The following is an 11,343-nucleotide window of genomic DNA, read 5'->3' as shown; positions in this document are numbered from 1 at the left end:
GCGTGGGGGATGTTGGCAAAACGTTGACACTTATCACATTTGAGTACGAAATCGGTCGCATCGCGATTAAGAGTGGGCCAGAAATAACCAGTACGGAGTATCTTGTGGGCCAGGGACTTGCCGCCCGAGTGATTGCCGCAGATCCCCTCATGAATTTCTTGCATCACATAAGTTGCTTGGGTCGGATTGAGGCACCGCAGATAGGGTCATGAGAAACCATGTTTGTACAAGATGCCGTTGACAAGGATGCAATTGGACGATCGTGCCCTGACTTTGGCGGCTTGCTGGTGGTCATCTGGAAGTTCCCTTTCTGTCAGAAATCGAAAGATATCCGACGCCCAAGGGATGGGCTCATTTTGGAGGAATTGTACTTCATGCTGGTCGGGGGAAATGGAGGGGTGGGATAGGTATTCGAGGCGGACGCCACTGCTGAGGGCGGACTGGTCTGCGGAAGCCAACTGGGCCATCTCATCTGCCTTAGAGTTCTCTGCCCGAGGAATGTGCTTGATGCAGAAGGTATTGCAGAGGCAAACAAGGGGGAGTGCAAGATCCCTGTAAGTCCGCATTGTGCCCTCCTTGGCGTCGAATTCGCCCGTGATCTGTCCGACGATGAGCTGAGAGTCACTGAGCACTCGGATGTGGCTGACACCGATGTCCCTAGCTAGGCGAAGGCCGGCTATCAGTGCCTCATACTCGGCCTCGTTGTTACTGGCCTCAAACAAGAAGCGGAGCGTACATTTGAAATAACCACCCTCAGGGCTAGTGAGAATGAGGCCAGCCCCACTACCTTGCCGGCGAGATGATCCGTCAACGTTGAGAGTCCAAGAGTGAGTGTCTTCTGGCTCGATGGGAGCTGGTAGGGGTGGAGAGGCAGTGGTTGGGGTAGGATTAGTAAATTCCAAGATGAAGTCGGCGATAGCCTGTCCCTTAATTGCTGTTCGAGGTCGGTAAGAGATGTCAAACTGGCTAAGTTCCACTGACCACTGCATAAGCCTGCCGGAAAGCTCTGGTTGCTGCATGACCTTCTTCAAGGGTTGGTCGATGAGGACCACTATGGAATGGGCCTGGAAGTAAAGACGGAGTCGTCTAGAGGCGGTGACCAAGGCCAAGGATAATTTTTCTAACAGGGGGTAATTCTGCTCTGCTCCCCTGAGAGCCCGACTGATGTAGTAGACCGGTCGTTGGACAGAGTCATCTTCCCTGATAAGAGCTGCACTGACTACGGTGCTTGAGACGGCTAAATAGAGGAAGAGGGACTCGCATGTGATTGCTTGTGAAAGGAGTGGTGGATTGGCCATGCACTGCTTTAACTGCTGAAAAGCCACTTCAGATTCAGTCGTCCATTCAAAAGTTTGCTGAAGAACTTTGAAGAACGGTAGGCACTTATCTGTTGCGCAGGAAATGAAACGATTGAGGGCTGCAACTCGGCCAGTGAGTCTTTGAACCTCCTTGACCGTCCTGGGAGACTGCATCTCAATCAAGGCCTTGATCTTTTCAGGGTTAGCTTCAATGCCCCGCTGATTGACCATAAAACCCAGAAACTTCCCAGATCCTACGCCGAAGGCGCATTTCTCTGGGTTGAGCTTCATTTGGTACTTGTGTAGCGTGGCGAAGGTCTCCCGCAGGTCCATCAGGTGATCAGTGGAGAGTTTGCTCTTGACTAGCATGTCGTCAACGTATACTTCCATATTCCGACCTATTTGGTGATGGAAGACGGCCTTGACTAACCGTTGGTAGGTGGCCCCAGCATTCTTCAATCCAAATGGCATTACTTGGTAATGGTAGGTACCTCGGTCGGTGATGAAGGATGTATGTTCCCGATTGGACGGGTGCATCAGGATTTGGTTGTAGCCAGAGAAAGCATCCATGAAGCTGAGCATTTGATGACCGGCCGTGGCATTGACCAGTAGATCTATGCGGGGCAGAGGGTAGCTGTATTTGGGTCAAGCTCGGTTCAGGTTAGAGTAATCGACACAGAGTCGCCATTTGCCATTGTTTTTGCGAACGAGGACCACGTTTGACAACCATTTAGGGTAGTCAACATTTTTGATGAATTTGGCCTCAAGGAGTTTGTCGACCTCTGTGGCGATAAGAGTATTGCGCTCTGGATGAAAGACGCGTTGCTTCTGGCGGTAAGGTCAGAAATGAGGTTCAATGCTGAGGCGATGAGTTATGAAAGAAGGGTCGATGCCTGGCATATCTGAATGAGTCCAGGCGAATACATCATTGTGCTCGGTCAGAAGGGCAGTAAGGTCGGTTTTAGCATGGGGGGATAGCTGGCTGCCGATCTTAGTAGTTTTCATTGGGTTGGTGGCATCAATGGGAATCTCAACGAGCTCCTCTACTGGTTCGCCTCTGACCATCTCGTCCTCATCTCGGGCGTCAAGTCCTTCGATGATCATGGCCTCCTTCAGCTTGACTTCCTTGAGTGAGGCGACATAACATTCCCTGGCGATGGTTTGCTCTCCCTGTACTGTCCCGACCCCCTGGTCGGTGGAAAACTTTATGGCTAGGTGGTAGGTTGAAATGATAGTTTGGAAAGCGTTGAGGGCGGTGCGGCCGAGTATGATGTTGTAGGCAGAGGGACAATCGACCACAAGGAATGTGAGTAACTTGGTGGCCTGCTGTGAGTATTCGCCAATAGTGATGGGGAGGTCGATGGAGCTGATGGAGGTCACCCGGTCGCCAGTGAAACCGACCAAGGGGGTTTGGAGAGGGGACAGACTTTCCTCTCAAATTTTGAGCTGGCAGAAGCAACTGAGGAATATGATGTCTGACGAACTGCCGTTGTCGACGAGAACCCGTCTGACCTTATAGTTGGAGAGAAGGGCATAAATGACGAGGGGGTCATCGTGAGGATAACGGATGCCTGTACAATCGGCGTCCGTGAAGGTGATGGGCTCTGTCCACTGCTTGGGCTGCTTGGAAGGTTGGTCTACCGTGTCCACTGCTTTGTCTGAGCCGTGTCTTATTTTCCTAAGCTCTGCCTTCTGAGTGGAGCGGGATGGTCCTCCACAAGCAAGGCCACCAGAGATGACTCGGATTTCACCAACTGGCGGAGGGGGATTACCTGGGGGCCAAGGCTGTTGTGGGAGGCGGTCACGGCCTTGGTCAGGTTGGACTGGCTGCCGATGTGGGGTACGTCGGCGGTTGTTCCGGAGGGGCTCGGTTCTTTGTCTCTGTTGTGGGCGGGTGTTCGTGAACCGGCTGAGACGCCCTTGATGAATGAGGGTCTCGACTTGGTCCTTGAGGTTGATGCAGTCATCAGTGTTGTGGCCGTGGTTCTGGTGGAAGCGGCAATATTTGGACTGGTCTTTCCGGTTGGAAGGAGTCCGTGAAGGCAGGGGCCATTTGAGGGGGTAATCCCGTTGGATTTGGTGGAGGACTTGTTCCACGGGAGAATTGAGGGGCGTGTACCGCTCGAACCGATCGGGCGGTCGGGTTGGTGCCGACCAGTCAGTGCGAGGAGGTCGGTCGGAATATTGGGGCGTTTGGCTGTTATACTGGGTGTTTCTGGGTTCCGAGTCTTTTCTCTTTTCTCTGGGGGGTGGGTTTTTGGATATTAGATCTTGGCGAGCGGCTAGTGAATCCTCGGCATTCATATATTTCTGGGCTTTGGATAATAGGGCTGCCATGGAGGTCGGTGGGTTTTTGGAAAGGGAGAAGAGGAAATCGGACGATCGCAGCCAGGCCATGAAAGCCGTAAGGATGACCTTATCGTCATTCTCCGCTACTTGTAGGGCTTCGGTGTTGAAGCGGGTAACGAAGCTACGTAGTGACTCCCCCTCGGTCTGACGGATGTTGAGGAGTTGGGTTGCAGGACGGCGTTGGCGTTGGGCTCCAATGAAATGGTTGAGGAAGGAGTCGCTGAGATGCTGGAAAGTGGAGACAGAGTCCGCTGGTAACTGACTGAACCACAGTCGGGCTGACCCCTTCAGTGTCACGGGGAAAGCCCGATACATGATCTCGTCGGGGAAGGCATGGAGGATCATGAAGGTATGATAGGTCTCCAAATGGTCGACTGGGTCTGTTGTACCGTCAAAGGAGTCAATGGTAGGCATCTTGAATTTGGCGGGCAAAGGTTTGTCCTAAATGGAGGCAACAAATGGTGAATTTGCCGTGGTAGAGGGTTTATGCTGAATGTTCTGCATGACCCCTTGGGGTTGGAGCTTCATTGCTCGGAGCTCGGCGTCCCAGAGTGGAACGTGGTCCCCATGGTCAGTCAGTAGAGGTTGGACGCTGCTGGCCTCCCCTTCAGGGGCTGGTGCTAGGACCGACGGGTGTGGGGGTGGTGGTGGCAGATTTATGTGTGGGTGAGGAGGTTGCAAACCTTCCAGGTTGGGTGGATGGAGTTGGGGAGCAGTATGGCTCGGGGTTCTTTCTTGGTTGGGGGGAATATCTGGAGGTGGTGGAGGAGGAATCGGAAGGTTCCTTTGGAGTAAAGCATTTATCAAGGCCTGGTTTTGTTCGGCCATGCGGTTGATGCTGTTGGTAAGCTCGATAAAGTACTGTGGTGGGTTGTTTGGATTGGGAGGGTCGACTTGATGGTCGGCAACATTATTGTGAGAAGCCATGGATCTAGTCGTGACCATGCATTTTGACGGGTAGGAGAGAAAGGTTGTTGGAACGGGGCCTCCGGCGACAGTGAACACAACTAGCGCGAGGAGCAAAGCGTTCCCACAGACGGCGCCAACTGTTAATGCCGTTCGTCCCAGTGAATGGATCAGACAGGTCCAAACTCCTCCAGCTCGTGTCCAAGTGAATGGATCAGACAGGTCTAAACTCCTCCAGCCCGTGTCCAAATGATCAAGCCCACCAGATAACCTGCAGGCAAGTTCAACGGGGAACGGGGTAGTCCCCCAGTGAACTCTCCGACGAGTAAGTTAGGAAGAGAAGTAGAGTATATGGGAGAAGATTAGAGATAGAAAACTTAACCTTTTTCTTGTCTACAACATTTGCTTATATCCTTTGGCCATCATTTCGCTGTCCTTTCCAACCTGCTCTCCTTGCCGAAAGCCTATGCTGTAGCTTACCTTGCTCAGGGTAAGGGGGTCCTGTTCCGACGGAGAGGTGTTGTCATAATAAATGCTGTGATGGGTTGCATTAATGGTGATGTGCAGTGGCAATAACTTTGCAGATCTTTGTCTGCTGATGTGGCTCGTTCTTCACCCGCCGCGTGCCTGAATGCTGTTGGTTCTTGGTGCCATATTAGATTCCAGCTGTTCTGGACTCCATCAGCAGGGTTATGCATTGGGCCCCGAATGATGGGCTCGGGTTACTTATAGTGGTTCATGGCCTTTGTGGGCCTGTCCATGTCAAAAAGCAAAATTCAGGATCATCCTAGGTCTCTGAATTTGATTTTGTTCAGTCAACAAAAAAAAAAAAAAGCTGTAATATATTGACAATTGACATGCAGAAGTAATGTGGATGACACACAGTTAAGCTCTTATCAAGGTTGAAGTAGATAAAGCATACAAAAAGACAGCCAATTAAATATGCTATTGAACACTAGATGTTCTGTCTAAACTGTCTGCATATTTATCCACAAGCTAATTAAAGTTGCTGATTACAAATATACGAAATTACAAAGCTAAACACATCCGCCATGTCCTTAATGAAGACCATGCCAAGCATACAAGAAGACTGAGGCACTTCTCTTTTTGCTAACCAAGTGAACTGGTCAGTGTGTTTACTTCTTCATGCATACTCTTAGCAATCTAGAAACATGAAAGGCAAAAACAAAGGTGTTCAAACAAGAGTACTTCAAGTAAATCCTAGAGCATTCTATACGCCGTGTGGTTGTCATAGTCTTAACCTTGTGCTTTGTGATATGGCCAACTCTTGCTCTAAAGCAAAAACTTTTTTTGGTGTGGTACAACGCATATATGTATTGTTTTCATCTTCCGTTCAACGTTGGGCAATTTTAAAAGATAATCAAAAGAAAGGCCTTACGGTTAAGTCGTTGCAAACGCATTGGAAAAGTCACATTGAAAGTGTTAAACTACTAAGATACCATGCTTCAAAAATAAGAGATGCTTTTGTTGACTTGTACAACAATCCTACCATAGATTCGATTACAAAAAGTGAAACTAAATCCCTGGTAACTCATGAACTTGAGACTTTTGAGTTCTTGTTTAGTATTGTATTTTGGTACAATTTGTTGTTTCATGTGAACTCTGTTAGCAAGCTTCTTCAAAGTGAAGATATGGATATAGTAGTTGCTGTAAAGCAGCTAGATGGGCTTGTTAAGTATGTTGCAATGTATAAAGAAGTTGGTTTCATGGAGGCTATGGTTGAAGCTAAAGAAATGGCAAGTGAATTGGGAATTGAACCCACATTTGTTGAAAAGTGCATCATTTCTAGAAAGAAACAATTTGATGATAATGTTAGCGAAGAGGTGACCCAGTTGGCTGAAGAATCATTTAGAGTTGGTTACTTCATTTATTTTGTTGATCAAGCCCTTTGTTCACTCAAAAATAGGTTCGAACAGGTCAAAGTATATGAGGCAAACTTTGGCTTTTTGTTTAACTTGAAAAAGTGTAGCGATGAATCGTTGAAGGTGGGGTGTGTGAACCTTGAAGAATTTTTAAAACATGGTGAGATTTCCGATATTGATGGAACTAAAAGTCTTGAAAGAAAGATTGCCAAAAGAAGTCAATAAACCAATTGAAGTGCTCAATCATCTGCAGTTGATGGCAAATTGTTTCCCAAATTCATGGGTTGCTTATAGGATCCTTTTGACTATTCTGGTTACAGTTGCATCGGGAGAAAGAAGCTTTTCAAAGTTAAAAATCATTAAAAATTACCTTCGATCAACCATGTCACAAGAAAGATTGAATGGATTAGCATTGTTATCCATTGAAAATGATTTTGCAAAAAAACTAGATTATGCAAGTATGATTGATTTATTTGCTTCTAAAAATGCAAGAAGAGCGAGGATCAAGTGATACTTATTAGTTGTTATAATGTAATGCTAAGTATTTTTTGTGATTTTAATACAAATATTTTGCCATTTATCTTAAATTTTTTTTTTCATTCAATAAAAAAAAAATGTGAATGGCCCCAAAAATTTAGTAGTTGATTATCGGCTTTGAACCTTGAAAATCTCAGGACTGAGACTCCCATGACTGAAACCAATAACTCTTTATTTGGAATATCACAAAAACTTACTCTAAGAATATTGAATAATTTTTTGATATGGTACACCCTTTTTTGGGTGTGTATTATAAAATTTATAAAAGCATATATAATATCAAGCAAAATGTGTTGTAAAAGAAATCAAAAAAAGAAAATGGGTCATCGCACCTGTAGAATGAGATAAGAGTTCATACTTCACCACTGTTGGTGACTGCCAATAATGGTATATGCGCGGTATATGCCAAACCTTTTGGTGATCCTTGCTCCTTTCTCCACGTATGCATTCTATGAGCTCGATGCCATGAGGTAGTATCTTCAACTGCATGCATGTCCGAATATGAAAGTCTTGGAGACCTGTCATCACCCCCCTCTCTATAATAATCTCATTTAACTGAGGGAAATTCCATAACCTCAATATTCTAAGTTTATGGAACCCTTCACTAAAGCGTAATTGTTCTCCTCCTTCATATGCATTACAAAGGTGCAACCGTCCCAAATTTGGAAGTGCTTGAATGTATGGAATAGGGTCTTCTGTTAGTCTGGACCATCGCATTAACAAAGTAGAAAGGCTTTGAAGTGAGTGAAACCAACAAGGCACTTTCTCCAATTTTCCAACTAAAATGAGCACCTTTAGGTAACGAGGAGGAGTTGAGGAGAGTGCATCCATTCGTAGGTATTCATCCTCATCAATCATCATCACAGACAAGTAATGAAGGAGACTCATATTTTGGATTGCAGTACACAAGTCCTCCTCGTCTACTTCTCTCGCCTTTGTGATTCCAAATCCTTTTAAGTTGTGTCATGTTCCTGATCCGCTTCATCAAGTCTTCTTTTGCTTCTACACGTGCCAAAACTTGGTTCATTGTCACAACATTACATATGGGGACCTACACAACATTATGTGGACCAAACCTGCCAACATTGTTGACAATTGTTTATATATCACTTAGTTTTATATTATCATATCACATTATATAGTAAGATATTATTTACTTTTTTAATTACTTTATAATTATTTTAAAACAAGAAATTCAATTATAAATAGTTACATAGAAAGTGATAAAACAGTAATAATAATAATAATAATAATATTAAAAACTGAAATACACGATTTTCCACATTATTTTGGTGTCACATATGCATATATATATGTGGAGAAATCATAATTATCTCTTTTATTCTTTTCTTTTATAAAACAGTAATAATAATAAGTGGGGAAGGAGTAACAGTAGACAACCAACGAATAATAACGGCGGGATGACAATGGATTGGGAAAAGAAGGGATGGTGATGCATGACGGTAAGGTCGGAGGTAGTTGTCAACAATAATGAAAGAGAAAAAATAATTAAATTATCTAAATTGTCTCTTTTTTTGTTAGTCATAACTAAGGTATATAAATGGATGGTTAGAACTGGTAACATTTTAAAAATTCTTAATTTGAATTGAAATAATTAAATAATTAAAATTTAATTTATAATTGAGGTGAAACATTGAATTTTTATTTATAATTACCCCCCAAAATTATAAATTTACTTTGTTTTTTTTTTCTTAATTTTAATTTTTTATTTTATAAATAAAAGGATAAATTGTGGTGGAACCTTGAATTTTTTTACTATTACATCCCTAACCGTATGGTTTTGGAAATGACATGGAACTCCCTAATGTTTTGCTTTTTTATTACAAATTGTCCGTTCTTGGTACTTGACCATTGAGGTTAATTTAGCCTTGTTCTATTTTTTACATGGATAAATTTTAATTTCATTTTGTTGGTGCTATGTTCAAACCAACAAAAGCGAAGGTGACATGTGGTGAATAAGGGCAACTATGAACTAACTATTCAGAAGCAGAAATGTGGATGACCATCTAAAGTTAAGAGTACAACTTTCGAAGCAAGTCACATGCGCAACTCATGATCGAGAAAGATCATGGAAGTAGCGGCTACAACCAGTTAGTTGAAAGACAAGTGGGAGCTTCAGGAGGAGTTCAAGAGAAAATAAGGGAAAACTCCTAAAGAATAGCTGCAAGGAAGGATATTATAGGGGCGAAGCCTGGTAACTGTAAGTATATCATAGTGGTTTTTTTTTTTTTTGGTTGCAAATTCGGGTCCAATATGTGAGCTCATCACTGATTAATTTGCCCGAACAACTTAAGAGTTAGAGGTGTACTCCTTCTAGATCTCAGGTTTAACTCTTATTAAGAGCAATTTGCTCCTTGAGACTATGCTCGTTGGCTCTGTTTGAGATTTGTCCAATTCACGTGAAGGGAATGCTTTGCGTTTCGGGATTAGTTGAAATATATGTAAATTGGTTCGGATATTCGGTCATAAAAATAATAATAATAATAAATGACTTACTGTATGGCCAATGTGTCCACACCATCAAATCAATAATCAAATATGTATGGCACGGAAAGGGAAAGGCTACCACCATCTAAAATAAAAGACTTAGCACGCTTATATCATTTTATTTTTTAATACAATGTGCGTGTGTAACGGAAAAATTATTATTTGTATCTAAAAAAATTACATATGATATGTATTTTATATAAAAGTATAAATTTTATTATAAATACTATCAATTTATTATAAAAAAGTATTAATTTTTTTTCATCACAAAAAGTATAAATTTTAGGAGACTTATGTGTAGGTCTTAATAGGTGAACTTAATTATTGTCCAATAGGTTCTATGATAATTGATGGCGTTTTTCATCAAATATTATTAAAAAAACTTCACTAATTGTTAATTTTTAACGACAGTTTAAAAATTGTCACAAAAAATGTCACTAATTATAAGTTTTAACGACAGTTTAAAAAAATTATCACAAAAAAATCACTAATTTTTAACTTTTAGTGATAGTTTGAAAAATTCATCAGAAAAAGTCATTAATTGTAAGTTTTAGCAACAATTTATAAAAATCGTGACAAAAAAAAGTCCCTGATTATCAATTTTTAGCAACATATGCAAAAAATCATAACAAAAAATTATTTTTAGTGATGAAGTACTTATTTTCAATAGGATTTGATGGGAATTAAGTCCTACTATTGAGACCTCTTGGTAGTTTACCCTAAATTTTTATCATAAAAAAATAAGATTTGGCCTCTCTCAAGTTGGTCATCTGAACTTTAAAGAGCGTTTCGGTTTGTAGGTTCATTTTTGGACCGATTTCAGTAATTCAAACCATTCATTTTTAGGACTCGTTGAGTAAAATATTAATGCAAAAACTAAGATGATCGAACATTGATTGTTATATGTTTGAATCAAATTTCTATTACAAAGAATGAATCATTTTTTAAATTATAATAGTCATCCATTTTTTAAAAACATATATGATTCAAATATGTCCAATCACCTTGATTTTTTACATGAGTATTTTTCCCAATGAGTCTAAAAAAATGAACGATTTAGATCACTAAAATCAATCCCAAAATATGCCTACCAAGTTCAAATGTTCTCTCAAGCTGAGATGACAACTTGAAAGAAGCCAAACTCAAAAAGATAATCACTCTGTTCGGTTTCCATTTCCAGAATTTACTTTTCAAAAAATTCTATTTTTTTGTTTTTCATTTTTTTTTTGTTTTCACTAAATTTTTTTAATATTTTTAATATATATATATATATTAATTTTTAGGCATACCAAACATAAATACACTTAAAAATTATAATATTTGTGAAAAAATCTTTAAAAAAATACACTAAATAACAAAATACAAAAAAAAAAAAAATTGAAAATTCAATACATTTTTCATATTTTTGTGTTTTTATTAATTTTTAAAAATATTTTTTTACAAATATTTTACTAGTTAGTGAATTTTGAATTTTTCATCTAAGTAATGTGCATGTAAAAAAAGTAAAAAAATTACTTAAAATTTTAAAAATATTTACTAAAAACAAAAAAAATATATGAAAAACAAAAAACTCAATTTTCAAAAAATTAAATTCAAAAAATTAAAACAAAACACATTGAATTGTATTCATAATTTTGTCACTATATAAATGATAATTTTATCACAAAAATTTGTAACTTTCATTACAAAAATCGTAACTTTTTTTTTTTTTGTTGATGTGCAAGTGCACATTGTAGCATCTTCCTTTACGTAGGACTGCAAACGAGTATAGTCGAGTTGAACATTTGAGTGTACAGCTTGTTTATTAAGAATTAGTTGAGAGCTCAATCTCAAGTTGAGCTCAAGTCAACCTAAAATAATTG

At 40.8% G+C, this 11,343-nt stretch overlaps 2 protein-coding genes across 2 annotated transcripts; one reads left to right on the top strand and one right to left on the bottom strand.

Annotated features, from left to right (window-relative positions):
- Positions 1-206: 206 nt before the first annotated feature.
- Positions 207-5,607, bottom strand: LOC145815155 (uncharacterized). The gene is made up of 2 exons (XM_082911972.1): positions 5,571-5,607; positions 207-934 (listed from the first exon to the last, which is right to left on the bottom strand). The coding sequence occupies exons 1-2, from the start codon at positions 5,605-5,607 to the stop codon at positions 207-209; spliced, it is 765 nt and encodes a 254-aa protein (XP_082768098.1).
- A 118-nt stretch (positions 5,608-5,725) lies between these two features.
- On the top strand, positions 5,726-6,661 carry LOC145815140 (uncharacterized). Its single transcript, XM_082911971.1, has one exon. The coding sequence runs from the start codon at positions 5,726-5,728 to the stop codon at positions 6,659-6,661; it is 936 nt and encodes a 311-aa protein (XP_082768097.1).
- Positions 6,662-11,343: the final 4,682 nt, after the last annotated feature.

Source organism: Camellia sinensis, chromosome 2 (genome assembly GCF_055761805.1).
Source record: "Camellia sinensis isolate YWXY chromosome 2, ASM5576180v1, whole genome shotgun sequence".
In the NCBI taxonomy this organism is placed as follows: domain Eukaryota; kingdom Viridiplantae; phylum Streptophyta; class Magnoliopsida; order Ericales; family Theaceae; genus Camellia; species Camellia sinensis.
Note: the sequence above shows the minus strand (reverse complement) of the source record. Positions and strands in the feature narration are given on the sequence as shown.

Excerpts from the sequence above, each read along its gene's own strand:
- LOC145815155 (XM_082911972.1), bottom strand. The coding sequence starts at position 5,607 with ATGGCGGATGTGTTTAGCTTTGTAATTTCGTATATTT. Across the intron at positions 935-5,570 it reads CTTTGTAATTTCGTATATTT|CAATTAAGGGACAGGCTATC; the intron begins GTAATCAGCAAC and ends GACCTCGAACAG.
- LOC145815140 (XM_082911971.1), top strand. The coding sequence starts at position 5,726 with ATGAAAGGCAAAAACAAAGGTGTTCAAACAAGAGTACTTCAAGTAAAT.